This window comes from Dipodomys merriami, unplaced genomic scaffold (genome assembly GCF_024711535.1).
Source record: "Dipodomys merriami isolate MVZ:Mamm:240054 unplaced genomic scaffold, mDipMer1.0.p SCAF_19, whole genome shotgun sequence".
NCBI classification, from domain to species: Eukaryota; Metazoa; Chordata; class Mammalia; order Rodentia; family Heteromyidae; genus Dipodomys; species Dipodomys merriami.
This window is the reverse complement of record NW_027203270.1, coordinates 23,560,307-23,580,750: the sequence shown is the minus strand read 5'-3', so window position 1 is coordinate 23,580,750 and position 20,444 is coordinate 23,560,307. Positions and strand designations below refer to the sequence as shown.

The following is a 20,444-nucleotide window of genomic DNA, read 5'->3' as shown; positions in this document are numbered from 1 at the left end:
AAAAAGTGGGGAGGCTTCAGAGAGGGAAAACATTCATGAAAGGGGTATGTTCTTCTGCTTCTATGTGATCTATATTTTTCATGATCTCTTTAGGGGTGACCCAGTCTATTAAAGAAGGAAAGGTGCTGGATGAGGTAGGTACCTGACCTTACAAATTATTCAGATATGCTTGAAGCCATAAAATCACACAAGGGTGTATCTGCTCTCTCCTCCCTCAGCCTCCTGAGTGCTAGGATTACAGGTGTGTACCACCATGCCTGACTTTGACCAGTAATTTTTGTTTTTTCATTCATTTGTTTTATATTCCAAAAGAAATAGCTTTGGAGGGGAAGGGAAAGGAATTTATAAAAATAAAGATTAATAGGGACAAGAAATAGGACCCTCTGAATCCTGCATGAGTATATCCGAGGCTTTAAGTTCAAAGCTAGCCCTGGCAGGAGCATCTGTGAGACTCTTCTCTCCAATTAAACACTAAAAAAGCTGGCAAGTAGTACTGTGACTCAAGTGGTAGAGACTTGAGCAAGAAAACTCAGGGACAGCATTTAGACCCTGAGTTCAAGCCCCAGGACTGGAACCAAAAAAAAAAAAAAAAAGACCATATTTGGAGTTTGGGGCTAGGAATATGGCTTAATGGTAAAGTGCTTGCCTAGCATGCATGAAGCCCTGCAGAAAATTGGCTGTTAAATGTTAAAGAAAAATACTTAAATTAATATGCAAATGTGCTGCTTAGAAATCAGATTTTCAAAGAGATGTTGCTCCTATGATACTGAGAACAGTGAGAGGTAAATAAGGTAGAGTGTAGGTGGGAGAATAATTTTAGAACAGACAAGAACTGCTGGTGACAGTAGATCAGGCACAATAAAATTAGTGGAAGCTGCTTTAAACTATTATGCACTACTCAATATGTTCATAACTAATTAAATAACATTTTTTTATCTTTATTCAGTGACTATCAGGAGCCTACTATGTGTCACATATTTAGAATTTTACAGTAAATAAGACTAAGCTAGGTACTGATGGCTCATGCCTGTAATCCTAGCTACTCTGGAAGCTGAGATCTGAGGATCGTGGTTCAAAGCCCAGGTGGGAAAGTTCGTGAGACTCTTACATCCAATTAGCCACCAGAAAACCAGAAGTGGAGCTGTACCCCAGAGTGGTAGAGCACTAACTTTGAGCACAAAAGCCTAGACACAGTGCCCTGACTCTTGAGTTCAAGCCCCATCACCAAGAAGAAAACAAAGACTGGCTAAATCCCTCTCTGGAATAATTCATCTTAATGGAGGAAAATATGCAATAAATAGAGATGAATTTAAGGTACCAGTAAAAGGGTAAGAAAAGCCGGGTGCTGATGGCTCACACCTCTAATCCTAGCTACTCAGGAGGCTGAGATCTGAGGGCTGAAGTTTGAAGCCAGCCCAGATAGCAAAGTCCATTAGACTCTTATCTCTAATTAATCACAGAGAAAGCTGGAAGTAGTCCTGTGGTTCAAATGGTAGAGTGCTAGCCTTGAGCAAAATGAGACTAGGGATAGTACCCAGGCCCGGAGTTCAAGCCCTAGGACTGCCCAAAAACAAAACAAAACAAAAGACTAAGAAGGACAGATTAGCCAGGTATGATGGTACAGACCTGTAAGCCCAGTACTCAGGATTTTTTTTTTTTTTAAGATTCTATCTTGAGGGGCTGGGAAGGTGGCTCAGTGGTAGAGCGCTTGCCTTGCATGCCTGAGGCCCTGGGTTCGATTCCTCAGCACCACATAAGCAAAAAGAAAAAAAAGCCGGAAGTGGCGCTGTGACTCAAGTGGTAGAGCACTAGCCTTGAGCTGAAGAGCTGAGGGACAGTGCCCAGGCCCAGAGTTCAGGCCCCACAACCGGACTCAAAAAAAAAAAAAAAAAAAAAAGATTCTATCTTGGGGGGGGGGGGAATAAAACAGACTGGCAGTTGTCAGGGATAAAGGTTGACTGCCTCCATTAAGGATGCCTATTAGAAAAGGTTGAGCTAAGAGTGGTGCTGTGGCTTAAGTGGTAGAGTGCTAGCCTTGAGCTAAAGAGCTGAGGGAAGGCGCCCCGGCCCAGAGTTCAAGCCCCACAACTGACCAAAAAAAAAACAAGGTTGAGCTAAGAACTAAGTGATAAATAATTGCCCTTGAAAACTGAAGGGAAGGACAATTGGACAATTAAGAGGTCACAGAAAAGGTCTAGATAAGAGTTGATGCTAATCCATAGCAAGGAATTCAAATTTTATTCTTAGCATAATTGGAAAACAGGCAGATGGCTTTAAAAACAAATGTGGGTTTGGCATCTTTATGGAGATAGCACTTGATAGTGAATTAAACTTGGAGAATAAAGAAGGAAATCAAGGAGTTCTTGGATTGGGGCCTAAGTAACAGACTGGCTACATGAGGAGTCTGGGAATGTAACTCAACAGCAGTTTGCCTCACACATATAGAACCCTGAATTCAGCCTTCAAGACCACCAAAAAAAACCCAAAAAACTAATTAGGTGAGAAGCCAGGCTCACACTTGTAATCCTAGCTACTCAAGAGGCTGAGATCTAATGATTGAGGTTCAAAGCCAGCCCAATCAGGAAAACTCATGAGACTCTATGTCAAATTAACTAGCAAAAAGCCAGAAGTAGAGCAATGGCTCACATGCCAGCCTTGAGTAGAAAAAGCCAAGCAAGAGTGCAAAGCCCTGCCAGCACTGGTAGCTCACACCTATAATCCTAGCTACTCAAGGCAAAAGTTCGTGAGAGGGTGTGTGTGTGTGTGTGCGTGCGTGTGTGTGTGTGTGTGTGTGTGTGTGTGTGTGTTCGTGAGAGGGGTGTGTGTGTGTGTGTGTGTGTGTTCGTGAGGGGTGTGTGTGTGTGTGTGTTCGTGAGAGGGGTGTGTGTGTGTGCTCGTTCTTCAGCTCAAGGCAAGCGCCCTACCACTTAAGCCACATCGCCACTTCAGATCTCAGCCTCCTGAATAGCTAGGACTACAGGTGGGAGCCACCAGCACCGGCCTTCAGGAGACTCTTATCTCCAATAAGCTACCAAAAAAAGCTGGAAATGGAGCTGTGGCTCAAGAGCTAGAGTACTAGCCTTAAGCAGAAGCAGCTCAGGGACAGCACCTAGACCCTGAGTTCAAACTCCAGTTTGTTCCCCCCATCAAAAAAAACAAGTAGATAAATCAATTTTGAGATGTATGTAAGCTATCTGAAAAGAGAGATGAGAGACTTAAGTAGTCAGTGGAACACATAAGAAGCTGAGGTGCAATGAAGTCTAAATATGAAAGTCATCTTCAAATGACAAAAATTCATCACTAGGCTTCTCAGTCACATGACTAGGAAATATCATGTGTTCTTTCCCTTAGGAATAGCCTCTGGTTATACTCTTTCCTTTATTTTCCTTCATAGTACTCTTTTTTTTCTTTCTTTCTTTTGGTGCTAGTTCTTGGGCTTGGACTCAGGGCCTGGGCACTGTCCTTGACCTCTTTTTGCTCAAGACTTGAGCCACAGCTGCACTTCTAACACTTTGTTAGTGGATTGGAGATAAAGAGTCTTAAACTTTGCTGCCTGAGCTGGCTTTGAACTAGGATCCTCAAATCCCACCCTCCTAAGGAGCTAGGATTACAGGCATGAGCCACTGACTGTTATATTTTGGCCTCGTTAACTATACAAATCTCTCAGTGGAAAACTGAAAAGTCCATATTTGTTTAGATGGTAATGTACAGTTGATTTGAGATTTAAAGGATCGGAAATTGTCCAGTTATCTTTGAAACAGGACAATATTAGCAGTTTAAATGCTAAGTGAATCTTTTGAGGGGAGAGAGATGTTGAAAATTAAAGTACATTAAGTCCCCGTGAGGTGAAAAGCTACTTTCTAATTTTTACATACCAACACTTGAAGCAATGAATTGATTTTTTAGCAGCTATGATCCTTGTACCCCCAAAATAGTCATTTTATCCATTGCTTTTTTTTGGGGGGGGGTCCGGTCGTGGGGCCTGAACTCTGGGCCTGGGCGCTGTCCCTCAGCTCTTCAGCTCAAGGCTAGAGCTCTACCACTTGAGCCACAGCGCCACTTCCGGCTTTTTTCTTTTTGCTTATGTGGTGCTGAGGAATCGAACCCAGGGCCTCTGGCTTGCAAGGCAAGAGCTCTACCACTGAGCCACCTTCCCAGCCCACTTTTTTTTTTTTTTTATCAAACCTGGTGATTCCGAATCTCTGAAATACAAGTGTCTACTTTGCTTCCACAGAAGGAGAGCCTCTCTTTCTCTAATCCAGTGGTTTGCATTTGGTTTCTTTCAGCATGATTTTGAAGTCAGAGGTGATGTGATCAATGGAAGAAACCACCAAGGACCAAAGAGAGCGAGGGAATCACAGGAGAAGGTAAAGCCCTTGAGTGCCTTCCCAAGATTGACAGAGCCCCTCCCACTCCCCCAATCCCTGCCTCTGGCTCTGCCTGCAGCTGCCTTGGAGATGATCCTCATCTGGTAAATGCATGCTGCTGGAGCACTGGCCTGGCACTTTCATAGGGGATGCTTTAGGCCTCCCAGACAACAAGGCAAATAAGTATTTGTGCTTTCCCAGTAAGAGAATGTAGAGTGGTTGTGTAATTTGGATCTAGTCAAGGGTTCAAATCTCTGATAAGGGGCAGAGCTAGGATTTAAACAGAGCAAGTAATGACTTGCTAGGATGGCCGAAGTAACTTTGGCCAAATCATATTGTAGCAGATGATGGAGCTAGAACTATGTTGTCCCAGGGAGATCTCATCCCTGCCTGTCGGGCCTGGGCTTAGCTGCTTTCTCAGGTTGCTGGTTAAGTGCTTGTGTTGCCCATCTGCTTTTCTTCCTCCTTCAAATGCACACCACTAGGCATTTCGGAATATTAAGAAGCACTTTTTTTTTTTTTTTGTCGGTCATGGGATCTGAACTCTGGGCCTGGGCGCTGTCCCTCTCTTCAGCTCAAGGCTAGCACTCTACCATTTGAGCTACAGCGCCACTTCTGCTTATGTGGTTCTGAGGAATCGAACCCAAGGCCTCATGCATGCAAGGCAAGCACTCTACCATTGAGCCACCTTCCCAGCCCCATTAAGAAGCACTTTCTGTTCCCCTATGGCAACTTGCCAGGGAGTCAGTACCGGTGGTTTTTTCTGGAAAGCTGCTATTGGAGGCTGAATTTGGAACCCTTGGGGTCTGTCTGTCCTCACCCTCTGAGCCTATGGAGTAACTGTCCCACATGCTAAGAAAAGCTGTTTGTCCTATTTCAGCTCCTGCCTTCACCCAGGGGGAGCCAGCCATTTGTTTTTACCCCGCTGGATGCCAGACAGAATCAGTACCACATCCCTCCTTCCTTGAAGGAAATCTTGCATTCAGCGTAGCAATGATAGAAAGTGCCTAGTCAAAGAAATGACATTCTGAAGATACTAAATGTCACCATAGAATTTTCATGTAAAAGAGCAATGTATTTATACAGGTGAAGCTTCATATTTCTTATCTCTTAACTAGACATTCTCATCAGTGAGTGTCAGCCTGGAAATACAAATTCCTGATCTTTTGTACTTTACATGTGGCAGCATTTGGCTTCTACTGGCTGCCTGGGGAGAACTTTGCTTTATATGTGTCTAGGCCTGTCAATAAGTTGGAGATGCATTTTGTTCATAAAGATAGGGAGAACAGCACAGGTAGAAACTGTCACTTAAAAGACAAAGACTTGCCAGGCATCAGTGACTCACTCCTGTAATCCTAGCTACTCAGGAGGTTGAGATCTGAGGATCACAGTTCAAAGCCAGCTGGGCAGGAAAGTTTGTGAGACTCTTATCTCCAATTAACTGCCAAAAAAGCCGGAAATGGCACTGTGGCTCCAAGTGGTAGAGCATTAGCTTTGAGCAAAAACACTCAGGAATAGTGCCCATTCCTTAGTTCAAGCCCCAGGACTAGCCCAAAAAGAGGGGTGGAGGGACTTATTCTACTGTCCTTTTTCCTCTTTGGGGGAAAGAAGACACATGTGTGTTTTCAGCTTCCTAATTTTCCTATATTAATTTCTTTGACACCAGGTAAACTCTAGGCCTAGCCCGGTTTCCTGTTAGTGGAGTGAAGGTTCTTCTAGCTCCCTCCCTCTGGGTTTGGGACTTGAACTCAGGGTCTGACACTTTTGCTCACAGGCTGGTGCTTTTCCACCTGAGCCATACCTCCAGCCTCTCTTCTTAGTGGAATATAAGTAAAAAGGGGGTTTGTCCCTGTGGCACAAATTTAAGGGTTTTGTTATTGTTTTTTTGTTCTGGTACTGGTGCTTGAACTTAGAGCCTGGATGCTATCCTTTGGCTTTTTTGCTCAAGGCTAGCAGTCTACCACTTGACCCATAGCTCTATTTCTAGCTTTTTTTTTTTTTTTTTTTTGTCGGTCGTGGGGCTTGAACTCTGGGCCTGGGCGTTGTCCCTCAGCTCTTCAGCTCAAGGCGAGCGCTCTACCACTTGAGCTACAGCACCACTTCCGGTTTTCTGGTGGTTTATTGGAGATAAGAGTCTCACGGTCTCTCCTGCCCGGGCTGGCTTTGAATCGCGATCCTCAGATCTCAGCCTCCTGAGTAGCTAGGATTACAGGCGTGAGCCACCAGCGCCCGGCTATTTCTAGCTTTTTGATGATTGATTGGAAATAGGCTCACAAACTTTCCTGCCCAGGCTGGCCTCAAACCATAATGCTCAGATCTCAGACTCATGAGTAGCTAGAATCATAGTCATGAGCCACTGACACCTGGCTAAGCTTTCTTTTGCATGATACCTGAGTCCTTTCTTAACAACCTGTACCAGGATGTGAAAATTTGTGTCGTCCAACTCAGTTATCACCAGCCAGGTGGTACTATTTAGATTTTAATTAAAATATGAAGTTCAGGGGCTGGGAAGGTGGCTCAGTGGTAGAGCACTTGCCTTGCGTGCATGAGGCCCACCCTGGATTCGATTTTTCAGCACCACATAACCAGGGGGCAAAAAGCCAGAAGTGGTACTCTGGCTCAAGTGGTAGAGCACTAGCCTTGAGCTGAAGAGCTGAGGGACAGCCCCCAGGCCCAGAGTTCAGGCCCCACGACCAGACCCAAAAAAATAAATAAAATAAAATATGAAGTTCAGTACCTTACCCCAACATTTCAAGTGACCAGTAATCACGTATGACTCCTAGATAGCCTACTAGAGCAGGTACAGAGCAGTTCCAGTGTAACAGAAAGTCTTTGAGCAGTGCTGTAGAGCACTGTAAATGGAAATTCCCCTAGGAGATACAATGTGATCTATGTCTTCAGGAAACCAGGCAGTCAGACCAGCTGGGTGAGGAGAGGCAGAACCAGGCTTCATTATAGATTAAAAACTGCCTGGCTGTGACCAGGTACAGTGGCTCATGTCTATAATCCTATTATTCAGGAGGCAGAGATCTGAGGAACAAGGTTCATAGCCAGCCTGGGCAGAAAAGTTCATGAGACTTGGGGCTGGGAAGGTGGCTCAGTGGTAGAGCGCTTGCCTTGCATGCCTGAGGCCCTGGGTTTGATTCCTCAGCACCACATGAGCAAAAAGAAAAAAGCCGGAAGTGGCGTTATAGCTCAAGTGATAGAGCACTAGCCTTGAGCTGAAGAGCTGAGGGACAGCGCTCAGGCCCAGAGTTCAGGCCCCACGACCGGACCCAAAAAAAAAAAAAAAAAGAAAAGTTCATGAGACTGTCTCTAAAATAACCAACCTAAAGTATAGATGGGCTGGGAATGTGTCTTAGTGGTAGAGTGCTTGCCTAGCATGCATGAAGCCCTGGGTACCATTCCTCACTACCACAAAAACAAAAAAGCCGGAAGTGGTGCTATGGCTCAAGTGGTAGAATACTAGCCTTGAACAAAAAGAAGCTTGGGGACAGTGCCCAGGCCCTAAGTTCAAGTCCCAGGACTGGCAAATATATATATATATAGCTGAAGTACTGCTATGGGAAGTACAGGGCACTGAAATTGACCTCAAGTCCTCACTTCTGGCAAGAAATGAATTCAGGCAAGCCAGCATAAGTAAACGTAATAGGAAAGATTCACTGCCCTTCTTTCCTTATTCTCTTGTTCTTACTTCCTCATTCTTCTGTTGGCTCCAGTCCCCATTTGGTTTAGCAGCTTATCCTGCCATATGCAAGTGCTGTAGATCAAAATACCCTGATTGACTGTTTTCCTGATAACATGACCACTACAACACCAGCTGAGCAAGCAAACAAACCAAGAAAACTTGAGGCCCCGAGTTACAAGCCCCCAAACCAACAATTAATTAATTAACAAGAGCAAAAGGGGTTGGAGATGTGGATCCAACAGGAAAGCACCTACCTAATGAGCATGAAGCCCTGAGCTCAAATCTTAGTACCACAAACAAACAAAAAAATTCAGTGGCTATTATCAGAGCAGTGTAAAAGAAAGACAAAAGGAGCATGTACACATAGAATAAACAGACTGCTATGCTTATTGGGATCATAGTATTGAAGTACCGGTCTGAATAAACAAACCACTAGCTTTGAATTTCTTGCCATCTAAGCCTTTTATTAAACATAAAGAAAGGCCTCTCTAACAAGAGAGACCTGCAAAGGTCATACATGAGACTCTTATCTCCAGTAAGTCAGCAAACAGCTGAAACTGGAGGTATAGTTCAAATGGTAGAGCACCAGCTATGAGCAAGCAAAAAAGCCAAATGAGTTTGAGGCTCTGAGTTCAAACCTCAGTACTAGCACAAGAAAAACAGCCTTCTCATCCAATGTGATGGCACAAAACTAATGTCAGTACTCTGGAGGCACAGCAGAAGGAAGTCTTAAATCTGTCAGTGTTCTGGACATTGGACTGATTGTTTCTGGGAAGTAGCAGTTGTCAGCTGGTAAAGAAAAGTTGTTCCTTTTTTAGGAGTGTGTTTTGTTGCTTTTTTTGCTAGTACCTGGGCTTGAACTTGGGGCCTTACACTCTCACTTGGTGGTTGCACTTGCTCACAACTGGTACTCGACTACTTGAGCCTTTCCTCTAAAGCCTCTTCTCCAGTTGCAGCATTTTGCTGATGGCTTAGAAAGTTGTGCTAATTTTTCTGCTAAGCTGACTTTAAACCTCATTCCTCAGATCTTAGCCTCCTAAGCAGCTAGGATTACAAACCTGAGCCACTTGATTGCAGCAAGACTCCATATTTTCATGTAAATGCCCATTCTCAGTTGTGACTGTGTTTTTCTCCATCCCCTATCATGCTCTCTCTCTCTCTTGCAGCTTTTCACAGGCCTAGAAATCTGTTGCTATGGGCCCTTTACCAACATGGCCATAGGTAAGTGCCTGGAAGAACTGCAAAGTTCCAACACCAGCCTCTTTTTTTTTTTTAATTTTTTTATTGTAAAGATACTATACAGAGGGTTACAGTTACATGAGTGAGGTAATGAGTACACTTCCTCTTGAACATTGTTACCCCCTCCATTGTTTTCCCCCTACCATCCCCTCCCTCCCTCCCTTCCCCAAGGTTCTTTTTTTTTTTTTTTTTTTTGATTGTGATTAAGTGATTACTTAATTTCCGGTAATTCACAGTATTGTGGAATAATGATGCTCGTTTAAAGTCACAAGTTCATTCTAGCTTTCCTGGAGCAAATTGTCTATCACAGTCTGTAATATATAACGGTGCTCACATGTTATATACCATATATGTGATCAGCAGCATGGGGATATTTGGTAGTGGTTCAACCAGATGAGTGGGAGTTCTTTGTTTCTTAAGTCCTGTTAGTTTTGTCATATCACCTAACATTTTGGATTTATCATCCACTTATCAGGGAGACCATGTACTGTTTGTCTCTTCGTTCTTGGCTTACCTCGCTCAACATGATTCCTTCTAGCTCCATCCATTTCCCTGCAAATGCCATTATTTTGTCATTTCTAATGGCTGCATAATATTCCATTGTGTATAGATACCACAATTTTTGGATCCATTCATCTGTGGTGGGGCATCTAGGTTGTTTCCATATCCTAGCTATTGCGAACAGTGCTGCAATAAACATGGAGGCAACACCAGCCTCTTAACATAGTGGTGATGTAGACAGGGTCACCCTATGGAGGTCCCTGAGATTGCTGAGATATTGTAGAGCCTATTCTATTAATCGACCACCCTCCAAACCACTTGACACCTAAATATCATCCCATGACCAAAAACAAAGAACTAGAGTCAGGCACCGGTGGCTCACACCTGTAATCCTAGCTGAAAGGATCCTTCAAGACCCTCCCAGGGGACCACACAGAGGCAAGCAGACGCAGAAGAAACATTATTATAAGGTTTATTAGAGGGGCCATATCTCCCCTGGAGTGGGAGCACATGGCATCTGTCCCCATCCAAGGCATGGTCAGTCTCTGGGAAGTGAGGTAAAATGCATGAACAACAGGTGGACCTGGGTGGAGAGGGAGTGGCCAACTGTAAGGTGGGAACTCTAGGGCAAGGAGGACCTTAAGTCTGGGTGGAGCTGAGGACCAAAGGTAGGGATAATATAACACTAGCTACTCAGGAGGCTGAAATCTGAGGATCACCATTCAAAGTTAGCCTCAGCAGGAACATCCATGAGACTCTTACCTCCAATTAGCCACCAAAAAAACAGAAGTGGTGTTGTGATTCAAATGGCAGAGTGCTCACCTTTAAACTGAAGAGCTGAGGGACAGTGCCCCCAAGCCCAGAGTTCAAGACCCACAACCGACAAAAAAAAAAAAAAAAAAAACTAAGTCTCTTTCAAAGTGCATGATGAGTTTAGTGAAGAGTTAGGATTCAGAGCCTGAGTGCTGGTATAAACGTAACTATTCAGGAAACATCTAAGGATGGACTGTCTTTTTTTTTTTTTTTGGGGTCTGGTCGTGGGGCCTGAACTCTGGGCCTGGGCACTGTCCCTCAGCTCTTCAGCTCCAGGCTAGCACTCTACAACTTGAGCCATAGCGCCACTTCCTGCTTTTTTCTTTTTGCTTATGTGGTGCTAAGGAATCGAACCCAGGGCCTCATGCATGCAAGGCAAGCGCTCTACCACTGAGCCACCTTCCCAGCCCCTAAGGATGGACTTTCAAAGCCAGCCTAGGCTTTGAAAAATCTGTGAAACTCTTTATCTCCAATTAATTAGCCAAAAGCCAGAAGGGAAGTTATTGTTCAAGTGGTAGAACACCAGCCTTGAGCCTGGGAAGGTGGCTCAGTGGTAGAGCGCTTGCCTTGCATGCCTGAGGCCCTGGGTTCGATTCCTCAGCCCCACATAAGCAAAAAGGCAAAAGCCAGAAGTGGCACTGTGGCTCAAGTGGTAGAGTGCTAGCCTTGAGCTGAAGAGTTGAGGGACAGCGCCCAGGCCCAGAGCTCAGGCCCCACGACCGGACCCAAAAAAAAATTTAAAAAGTCAAAGTCAAATGAGAGCAGAAACCCAGAATTCAAGTCCCCACCCCCAAAAAAAAAGCACAAAAAAAAAAAGGAAGAAAAAGGGCTAAGATTCAGGGCAGTGTATTTTGTACTCAAATAAGGGCAGAGCTGCTGTTATTGCCCATTTGGACTAAGACAGGAAACCAGAATAAGGGAGAAAATATGTGGGATATATAAATGTCCAGAAAAAGTTCTGCTCTTCCTAAACATTGGTTTAATATAGAGAAGAGAGCACTGCAGCTCCTAAGCCTTGTGGGTCTGAGGCCACACACAGGCCCTGAGCAGAGGAACACACTTGATGAACAATTTCTAATTAAATTTGACATTGAATAAGATGTTGCAGTTAGACTGCTATAGGACTGGACTCTGAGGTTGTGCAGCACCAAGGGCCTCCCTCTTGCATGTATAAATTAAGTTTCTTTTCAAAACAAAGGCTTAAACTACCTATGCTTCCTGGAGTCCACTTCTACCCCAGGGACTCCAGTTTCATTTTGGAGAGGAAGGCTTCAGTATCTGGTCACAAGCAGAGGAGCAGAAGCAAAAGATCCTGGCAATGTATTTTGTTGTCTTCTTCTTGACTGGTTATTGATTGGTTTTTATGAAATCTTCAAGTGCTATTTGAGGATTTCTTTTTTTTTAATATACTTTGTCAAAGTGAAAACAAGGGTCTCTAACAGTTAGCATTTCTGGAGAAGTAACTTAGTAAACCTCATTTTAATGTAGAGCAACTCAAAAATTCCCAGAAATGAGCTTTTCAGAGAGCAACATCTGTTTGGATCCCCAGGGGTCTCCACAGGAGCTCAGAAGATACCCATAGGTCAGTTCTGTTGACTCTCCACGTACAGGTGGAATATCTCTACAATCTTAATTTTTTTTATTTCCCAGAATATATGGCTCCAGCTCAGCATGTGGCCTTTCCTGCTGACATGCTGAGTCCCTGACCAGGGTGACATGTATTTTTGCACTGGATCAATTATCTTCCCTCAGTCTCTTGACATTTACAGTAATTACACCAAGTATGGTGCTCTCTGTGGTTGTGATTATCAATTACCAACACAGTCTTAGAATGAAGGGAGGGAAGAAAAACGGTGGGGAGTGGTGAGTATTTTTTCACACAATATCTTATCTAGCAATTTAGCAAATTAATGGAAATTAGATCTTGGAGGGTTTTTTTTTTTTTCTTCCTAACTGTTTTATTTGAGAGTCTATGGAACCTTATCTACCATGGCATATGGAGACTGATAACCAGAATAACTGTGGCAAATTGATTTCGAATGCATACTAATGTTAAGGCTTTTCTGTCCTTTGGAGCTGGGAGACAAGAGCTCACCCACTGAGTAATCCAGTTGTAGACTTCCTTTGGGGAGGCAGTGGAGGAGGGAGCAGGTTATATATGTGGATCACTGAAATGATTTAGGATCTGATTGTCGTATGTAGATCAACTGGAGTGGGTACTGCAGCTGTGTGGGGCCTCAGTAGTAAAGGAGCTTTCATCAATCACCGTGGGCACAGTAAGTGTTTGGGGCCCTATCATAGAAACGGACACATATTCTCTTCTGCAGTTGAGCAGGTGTGGAGTATAGCCTCAAAGAGTCTTTCCTAGCCGAGTGTCGGTGGCTCACCCCTGTAATCCTAGCTACTCAGGAGGCTGAGATCTGAGGATCATGGTTCAAAGCCAGCCTGCGCAAGAAAGTCCATGACACTCTTATCTCCAGTTAACAACCAGCAAACAGGAAGTGGCACTGTGGCTCAAGTGGGAGAGTGCTAGCCTTGAGCTGAAGAGCTAAGGGACAGCGCCCAAGCCCAGAGTTCAAGACCTACGACCAACCAAAAAATAATTCTTTCCTGGGATGGGAATGTAGTTTAGTGATAAAGTGCTTGCCTAGCATGCATGAAGCCCTGGATTCGATTCCTCAGTACCACGTAAACAGAAAGAGCCGGAAATGGTGTTGTGGTTCAAGTGGTAGAGTGTTAGCCTTGAGCAAAAGAAGCTGAGGGACAGTGCCCAGGCCCTGAGTTCAAGCCCCACAACTTGCCAAAAAAAAAAAAGTCTTTCCTAACAGAAGACTCATCTGAATGGGCTAGGGACTTAGGAGCTGTGGTATTTACTGTACTGAGGGGAGGCCTTTACCCTCTAATTGTTTTTGCCATGTGCTCTTCCCCCCCTGTCTGGCTACCCTGAGCATAGTCAGCTTCAGCAAACAAGAAATAGTAAAGAGACTGTTCCAAAAGCCCCAATCTGACCTCCTCAATATTCTCTCCTTGGGGTTGCAGCGCTCTCCCCTAATTGTGGTCATACAGCCAGATGCCTGGACAGAAGACAGTAGCTTCCAGGGTAAGTTCCCCCATGTACCAATGTCATATGGGGTCCTTTTGGGTGGGTTTGATTCAAACATTTTGTTGTTGTTTTATATTATAAAAGTAATAATGATATGCTGAATATTGGTGTTTCATCCTAGATATTCAGGTGGCTGAGACCTGGAACATCACATTCAAAGCCTGCAAAGCAGAAAAGTCCATGAGACTTTTTGTTGTTGTTGGTCATAGGGTTTGAACTTATTAGCACCTGGTCCACTTCTGGCCTTTTTGCTATTTGGTTGATGATAAGTCTCATAGAAGCCTGTGCCAGTGGCTCATGCCCATAATCCTAGCTATTCAGGAGGCTAAAATCTGAGGTGAATTGTCATTCAAAGCCAGCTTGGGCAGGAAAGCCCCTGAAACTCTTATCTCCAATTAATCACCAGAAAACTCGAAGTGGCTCTGTGGCTCAAGTGGTAGAGCACTTGCCTTGAGCTGAGGAGTTCAGGGATAGCACGCAGACCCAGAATTCAAGCCCCATGACCAACCAAAAAAAAAAAAAAAAAAACCAAGGAAGTTATGCTATGGCTCAAAGTGGTAGAGTACTAGCCCTGAGCAAAAGAGCTCAGGGACAGCGCTAAACCCTGAGTTCAAGCCACATGACCAACAACAAAAAAGATAAATAAATAAATAAATAAAGAGGACTGTGGTCCAAGCCTGCCTGAGCATAAATGTGAGACCCTGTTCAAAAAATAACAAAAGCAAAAAGGTCTAGATACTTGGCTCAAGTGGTAGAACACCTTCCTAGAAAGCATAAGGCCCAAAATACTGAAAAGCAATAATAATAATGCATGAACATTTTCAATGGTGGGTGGTTTAAATATGAATATTCATCACAGAAAATGTACTCTAGCACAAAAACAAATAGTAATCCACCATTGGAGATGACCTTATAAAAACTTTCCAAGTATAAGTACATGTATATACATATGTATACATGTGTATTTTACACAAATGTGATTGTGCTCATTATATTGTTTAGTTCTGAAGGTATTTTTGCACATCACTAAAATGCAGTGTTGTTTTGCTCTCTGGTGGCTTTTCCTCTAAAGTTCATGGTAATACAGTAGTCGATAGCTGGACTTTCTACCAACAATCATTCATCAGACTTCTGAGTAAGGTCTCACTTATATCCTGAAGCGTTGCTTAAGAGAAACAATTTGACTCTTACCTGACCCTAAGAACTTATATAATCAGGTTGAAGGAGTAGATTTATTAAGAGTCTGGCCGGGAAGAATGCGTTGACACTAATTTCTGCTTGTGTTCTGTCGCCAGCCATCAGTCAGTTGTGTGAAGCATCCGTGGTGACCCGGGAGTGGGTATTGGACAGTGTGGCCCTCTACAAGCGCCAGGATTTGGGCACCTACCTGATAACACAAATCCCCTACAGTGAAGATGGCAGCCAGCCACAGATCAAAACCACAGGGCCCTAAGGATGAACTTAAGAAATGGCCTTTTCCAACCCGGAGACTGCCTCTTACTACTGAATCCTTCCATAGTCCTGCTTACTAAATGTTTTATGTACATAGACCTGGCCTGGGGACAGGAGGGCACTTCTGTTTATGTGAGGGCCCCTTCAAGATTTTCAATTTCAAGTTTTCCTTTGAAAATTGCCATGAGCACAGAATTGTGGCAATCTTTCACCTAACAATGTAAAATCATTTAAACCCTACCAATTGAACAAGGTGCTGACTCATTATTTATTCCTGGTACTAGAGCTAGCAGCACAGGTGGCTCAGCCTCAGAAGAATACCTAAACTGGTTTCTCTAAAATCCTGTGTACAGACCTTTCCATGGAAGGAGCATGCTTGAGACCTGTGATTTGACTTAACATCAGAACAGTCTGCAAGGCCCTAAGTTCTATGCCCAGCACCACACTCAGAAAAATAAGAATGGTCCTTAGACAGCTGTCAAATGTTGGGTTCAGACTTGGGGAGGAGGTTTGGGGGCAGATGATGAATATGAATAAGGAACTTGAGGATTAGCTAAAGATCTCCAACCATCTGCACTTAGTCACTGGACTAATTTCTGATTTGCAGAATATTTTCAAAAAAATGTGTCCAAAGAGTCTGCTAATTCCCCATTAGTGACTAATTTTTATTGTTGTGGTTCTGGTATAGGATCTCTAATATGAATATTTCATGTTTGTAAAGTGACAGATGCCACCAGGAAAGGTGCTGTTGCTTTCTTTGAAGTAATTTTTCCCCCTTTTGCTGCCTATTTCTGAGAGGTACCACTTCATAAATAATTCTGCTTGCTACAGGAAGAGAACATGTTTTTCATAAACACATTATCTAAGACTGTTGTAACTGTTGGAAGACCTAGGTCTTCCCTAGCCCACAGAGTACAAGGGCAGGGAAGACTTGATTGCATAAAATGTGTTTTGTAAATGTCTTGCTATGAACACTGCAAGTGAACTTGGTAGCAAATATTGCCACCAAGAGTGACCCATCTTGAAACCCATCTGCTGACTTTCTGAGTCTTCTATCACACTCCCTTATCTCCCTTATCTCGGCTCCCTTAGCCACAAAATAGCAGAGAGAACAGAATCAGCTACAAGGCACCTTTAATCCTAGCTAGTCAGGAAACTGAGATCGCAGGATCCTGGTTCAGAGCTTGTCCAGGAAGACAAATCCAAGAGATGGTTAAAGTAAAAGGCAGAAAGTGGAGCTATGGCTTAAGTGGTAGAGTACCAGCCTTGAGCAAAAAAGCAACGCAAGAGTGTGAACACCTGAGTTCAAATACCAGCACAAAAAAAAAGAAAAGAGATTAACATGTGCCTCCTAGGCTGACTGAGGCAACTCAAATACTTTTTGTGTCTTCTGTTACAAATGGTCACAGATTTAGTGACTTACAACTTCTGTTTAGTATTTAACTTTATATGGGTTGGAAGTCTCAGGTGTGGCTAGAGAATGTAGGCTAAATGCTAGTTTAATTACTTAACAGGTGAAAAGCTCTGGTCCAATCAACACTGAGGAAAAAAGTCTCAGGTAGCCAGGTGCCAGTGGCTGTAATCCTAACTACTCAGGAGGCTGAGATCTGAGGATCATGGTTCAAAGCCAGCCCCCGCAGGAAAGTCCATGAGACTCTTATTTCCAGTTAACCACCAGAAAACCAGAAGTGGCACTGTGGCTCAAGCAGTAGAGCACTAGCCTTGAGCTGAAAGGGCTCAGGGACAATACCCTGACCCAGAGTTGAAGCCCCATGACTGACCAAAAAAGAAGTCTCTGGTATAGGTGAAAGGTGTGGCTCAGTGGTAGGACACTTACCAAGCATGCTAAAGGTTCTGGGGTTCTAAGTTTCAAATAACTTAAGTAGTTTATTTCCAGTTTCATAGAGCCAAAATCAAAGTGACAGTAGGCATCTGTCCTTTTATAAAGACTGGGGATAGATCTTCCTGGTTTATTTATGTTGTCTGAATTGTCTGTGAGGTTGCAGGCCTGAGATCTTTGCCTGCTGGCCGTTAGTTACTAGTCACTCAGCTTCTAGAGGTCCAGCTCCTACCTTCCTGCCTCCATCTTCAAAATCAGCCATGGCTACTCAGGTTTTTTTCACATTGAATCTCTGTGTTGGTTATTTTAGTGGAAAGCCTCACAAACTTGCTTTGAGGCTTGCTTCAAACCATGATCCTCCAGATCTCACATCCTCCTGAGTAGCTGGGATTACAGGCCTAAACCATCAGCCATAGCACGTGGCTGCAGTGCAAGAGAGAGAGAGAGAGAGAGTGTGTGTGTGTGTGTGTGTGTGTGTGTGTGTGTGTGTGTGTGTGTGTGATGGGGCTTAAACTCTGGGCCTGGGCACTGCCCCTTAGCTCTTCAGCTCAAGGCTATTGCTCTACTGCACTACCACTTGAGCCACAGAGCCACTTCTGGTTTTCTGGTGATTTATTGGAGATTAGAGTCTTAAAGACTTTCCTGCCCAGGCTAGCTTTGAACTGTGATCCTCAGATTTCAGCCTCCTGTGCCTGGCAAAATATTTGCTCTCAGCCAGGCGCTGGTGGCTCATGCCTGTAATCCTAGCTACTTAAGAGGCTGAGATCTGAGGATCGAGGTTCAAAGCCAGCCTGGGCAGAACAGAAAAGTCTGTGAGACTCTTCTCTGCAATTAACCATGAGAAAACCGGAAGTGGTGCTGTGGCTCAAGTGGTAGAGTGCTCACCTCAAACTGAAGAGCTCAGGGATAGCACCCTGAGTTCAAGCCCTATTACCAATAACAACAATATATATATATATATATATATATATATATATATATATATATATATATATATATATATATGCTCTCCTTTTTTTAGCAATATTGGAGTTTGAACTCTGGGACCCACGCTTGCTAAAGCAGGGTTCTACCACTGAGCAATATAGCCAGCCCTACAGTGGTTCTTTAAATTCTTACTCTTTGCCCAGGAAGATCGTAACCTTTCTAGCTTAAGCTTCCCACCGTAGTCAAGATGACAAGCATACACTACCACATTCAGCTATTGATTAACAGGGGTCTCCTGCTTCCCAGTCCATCCCTCTGGCCTCAAACTTAGATCCCTCTCAGCCTCCAGAGTAGCTAGAGTTACAGGTGTGAGCCACTGTGCCTAGCTCTACTATATCTTTATAACTTGCCTGATTGATTGATTGATTGATTGATTGATTTTGCCAGTTCTGGGGCTTGACCTCAGCCTGAGCACTGTCCCTGAACTGCTTTTGCTCAAGACTGTCACTCTACCACTTGAAGTCACAGCGCCATTTTCAGTTTTTCCTGTTTATGTGTTACTAAGGAATTGAACCCAGGGCATGCATGCTAAGCAAGCACTCTACCATTAAACCACATTCCCAACCTTGGTTGTGATTTTTGAGACAGGATCTCAATAGGTAGCCCATGCTGGCCTCAGACTTGTGACCCTCCTCCCAAGTGTTGGGATTCAAAGTGTATACTATAATACTCAAATTCCCTTTTTAAGAAACTCAAGTGAGGGGCTGGGAAGGTGGCTCAGGGGTAGAGTGCTTGCCTTGCATGCATGAGGCCCTGGGTTCGATTCCTCAGCACCACATAAGAAAAAAGAAAAAAAGCCAGAAGTGGCGCTGTGGCTCAAGTGGTAGAGTGCTAGCCTTGAGCTGAAGAGCTGAGGGACAGCGCCCAGGCCCAGAGTTCAGGCCCCATGACCGGACCCAAAAAAAAAAAGAAAAGAAAAACTCTCAAGTGGATTAGGTTACACCCACAGAAGTAATTCAGGGTGATCTTGTTTTAAGATCCATTGCTCAGGACAGGGAAGGTGGCGCTCAGTGGTAGAGTGCTTGCCTTGCATGCATGAGGCCCTGGGTTCAATTCCTCAGTACCACATAAGCAGAAAAAGCCAGAAGTGGCTCTGTGGCTCAAGTGGTAGAGTGCTAGCCTTGGGCTGAACAGCTGAGGGACAGTGCCCAGGCCTCGAGTTCAGTCCCCACAACCGGCAAAAAAAAAGATCCATTGCTTATGTTACAGGTCAGAATATCTTCAGTAGATTTAGTGTTAGATTTAATAGATTGAATAGCAGCTTTAGAATTCTACCTACCATTCCTATTTAACATGCGTCATCCACAGATAACACTACATCATCTCATGGTACTTACACTAGTCAGAGATTTTGAATTCCTTTGAGCAGCCAAGATAATGAAGTCATCTCACAGTAAGTTGTCATATTGGAGAAAGAAGTGATGGAAGAATAGGAAAAATGGAGCAGTTGCCATTATTTGATCTCAGTCTTCCGCACAACCTCATGAAATGGCGATTTACCATCTCATTTGAAAAATGGAGCCCAGGCATTGGTGGCTCACACCTGTAATCCTAGCTACTCAGGAAGTTGAGATCAAAAGATCAGCGTTTCAAGCCAGCCTCGGCAAGAAAGGCAGTCAAGAGTGTCAGACCCTGAGTTCAAGCCCCAGTACTAACACACACACACACACACACACACACAGAAAAGAGGGGGGAACCCCTCCAATTCAACCTCAGCTTTATAAGCATCTCCCCCAGGACCTGACAGAGAGCTGTTCCCTCTTCCTACAGGAGAGTTGACAAGACTCAGTGTTAGCAGTAAAGGCATCAGATAAACAAAACAGAAGTGCTATTGGCCCCAATATCCTGTCCTACAGGATACTGGGTCTTGGAAATGAGCAGGGAGGGCCTCTGCCTGCTGTCCCCGTCTCTATAATGGGTTAATAGAAAAAGCAACATCCTTCTAGTACATTCCTGTCTTTCCAGGAATCCTGGGTGAAAGCAGATTTGACTTAAACACATTTAAAAGTCTTCTGTAATTGTTTCTCAAGGTCTTCCAACAAATAGACACTGTCTAATTCAAACTCTTTGTAACTTTCCCCAAAAGTCAACTTCTGGCTCTGGCCTCAATGCTTGGCCTAGTTTAAGCCTCCTATCTTATAATAGTACATCTGCTTGTTCCATTGACCACCTGACTAAGATGTCCTCCTCCCCCTTTCCTGTACTCCCAATCTCTAACCTCTGTGGGCACAACAGTACTGGGAACTAGTGCCTCCTCTATTGCCTTTTATCTTATTTCATAAAATAGGCTGCAAAGAAGCTGGAAAGGATTATCACACAGGCATGGGAGGGGACTCAGAAAAGCTCCCAGAAGATTATCTCCCTCCTAAAAAATGCAACCAGAATCTTCAACAAAGTATCCACTCAAAAACATGCGAGAGAAAAAGAAAGGAATCAGTGTTGGAGTGGTTGGAG

At 44.0% G+C, this 20,444-nt stretch overlaps 1 protein-coding gene across 6 annotated transcripts in view; it reads left to right on the top strand.

Annotated features, from left to right (window-relative positions):
• Positions 1–15,926, top strand: part of Brca1 (BRCA1 DNA repair associated) — an 84,045-nt gene extending 68,119 nt beyond the window's left edge. For 5 of the 6 annotated variants that reach the window (XM_070027785.1, XM_070027788.1, XM_070027786.1 and 2 more), the window contains exons 18-23: positions 94–134; positions 4,287–4,367; positions 9,222–9,276; positions 12,811–12,884; positions 13,648–13,708; positions 15,007–15,926. In XM_070027785.1, coding sequence (XP_069883886.1) covers positions 94–134; positions 4,287–4,367; positions 9,222–9,276; positions 12,811–12,884; positions 13,648–13,708; positions 15,007–15,164 — 470 coding nt within the window. In that variant the 3' untranslated portion in view covers positions 15,165–15,926. The remainder of the gene's footprint in view (positions 1–93; positions 135–4,286; positions 4,368–9,221; positions 9,277–12,810; positions 12,885–13,647; positions 13,709–15,006) is intronic. The other variant, XM_070027789.1, reaches the window with a different exon arrangement.
• The last annotated feature ends 4,518 nt before the right edge of the window (positions 15,927–20,444 follow it).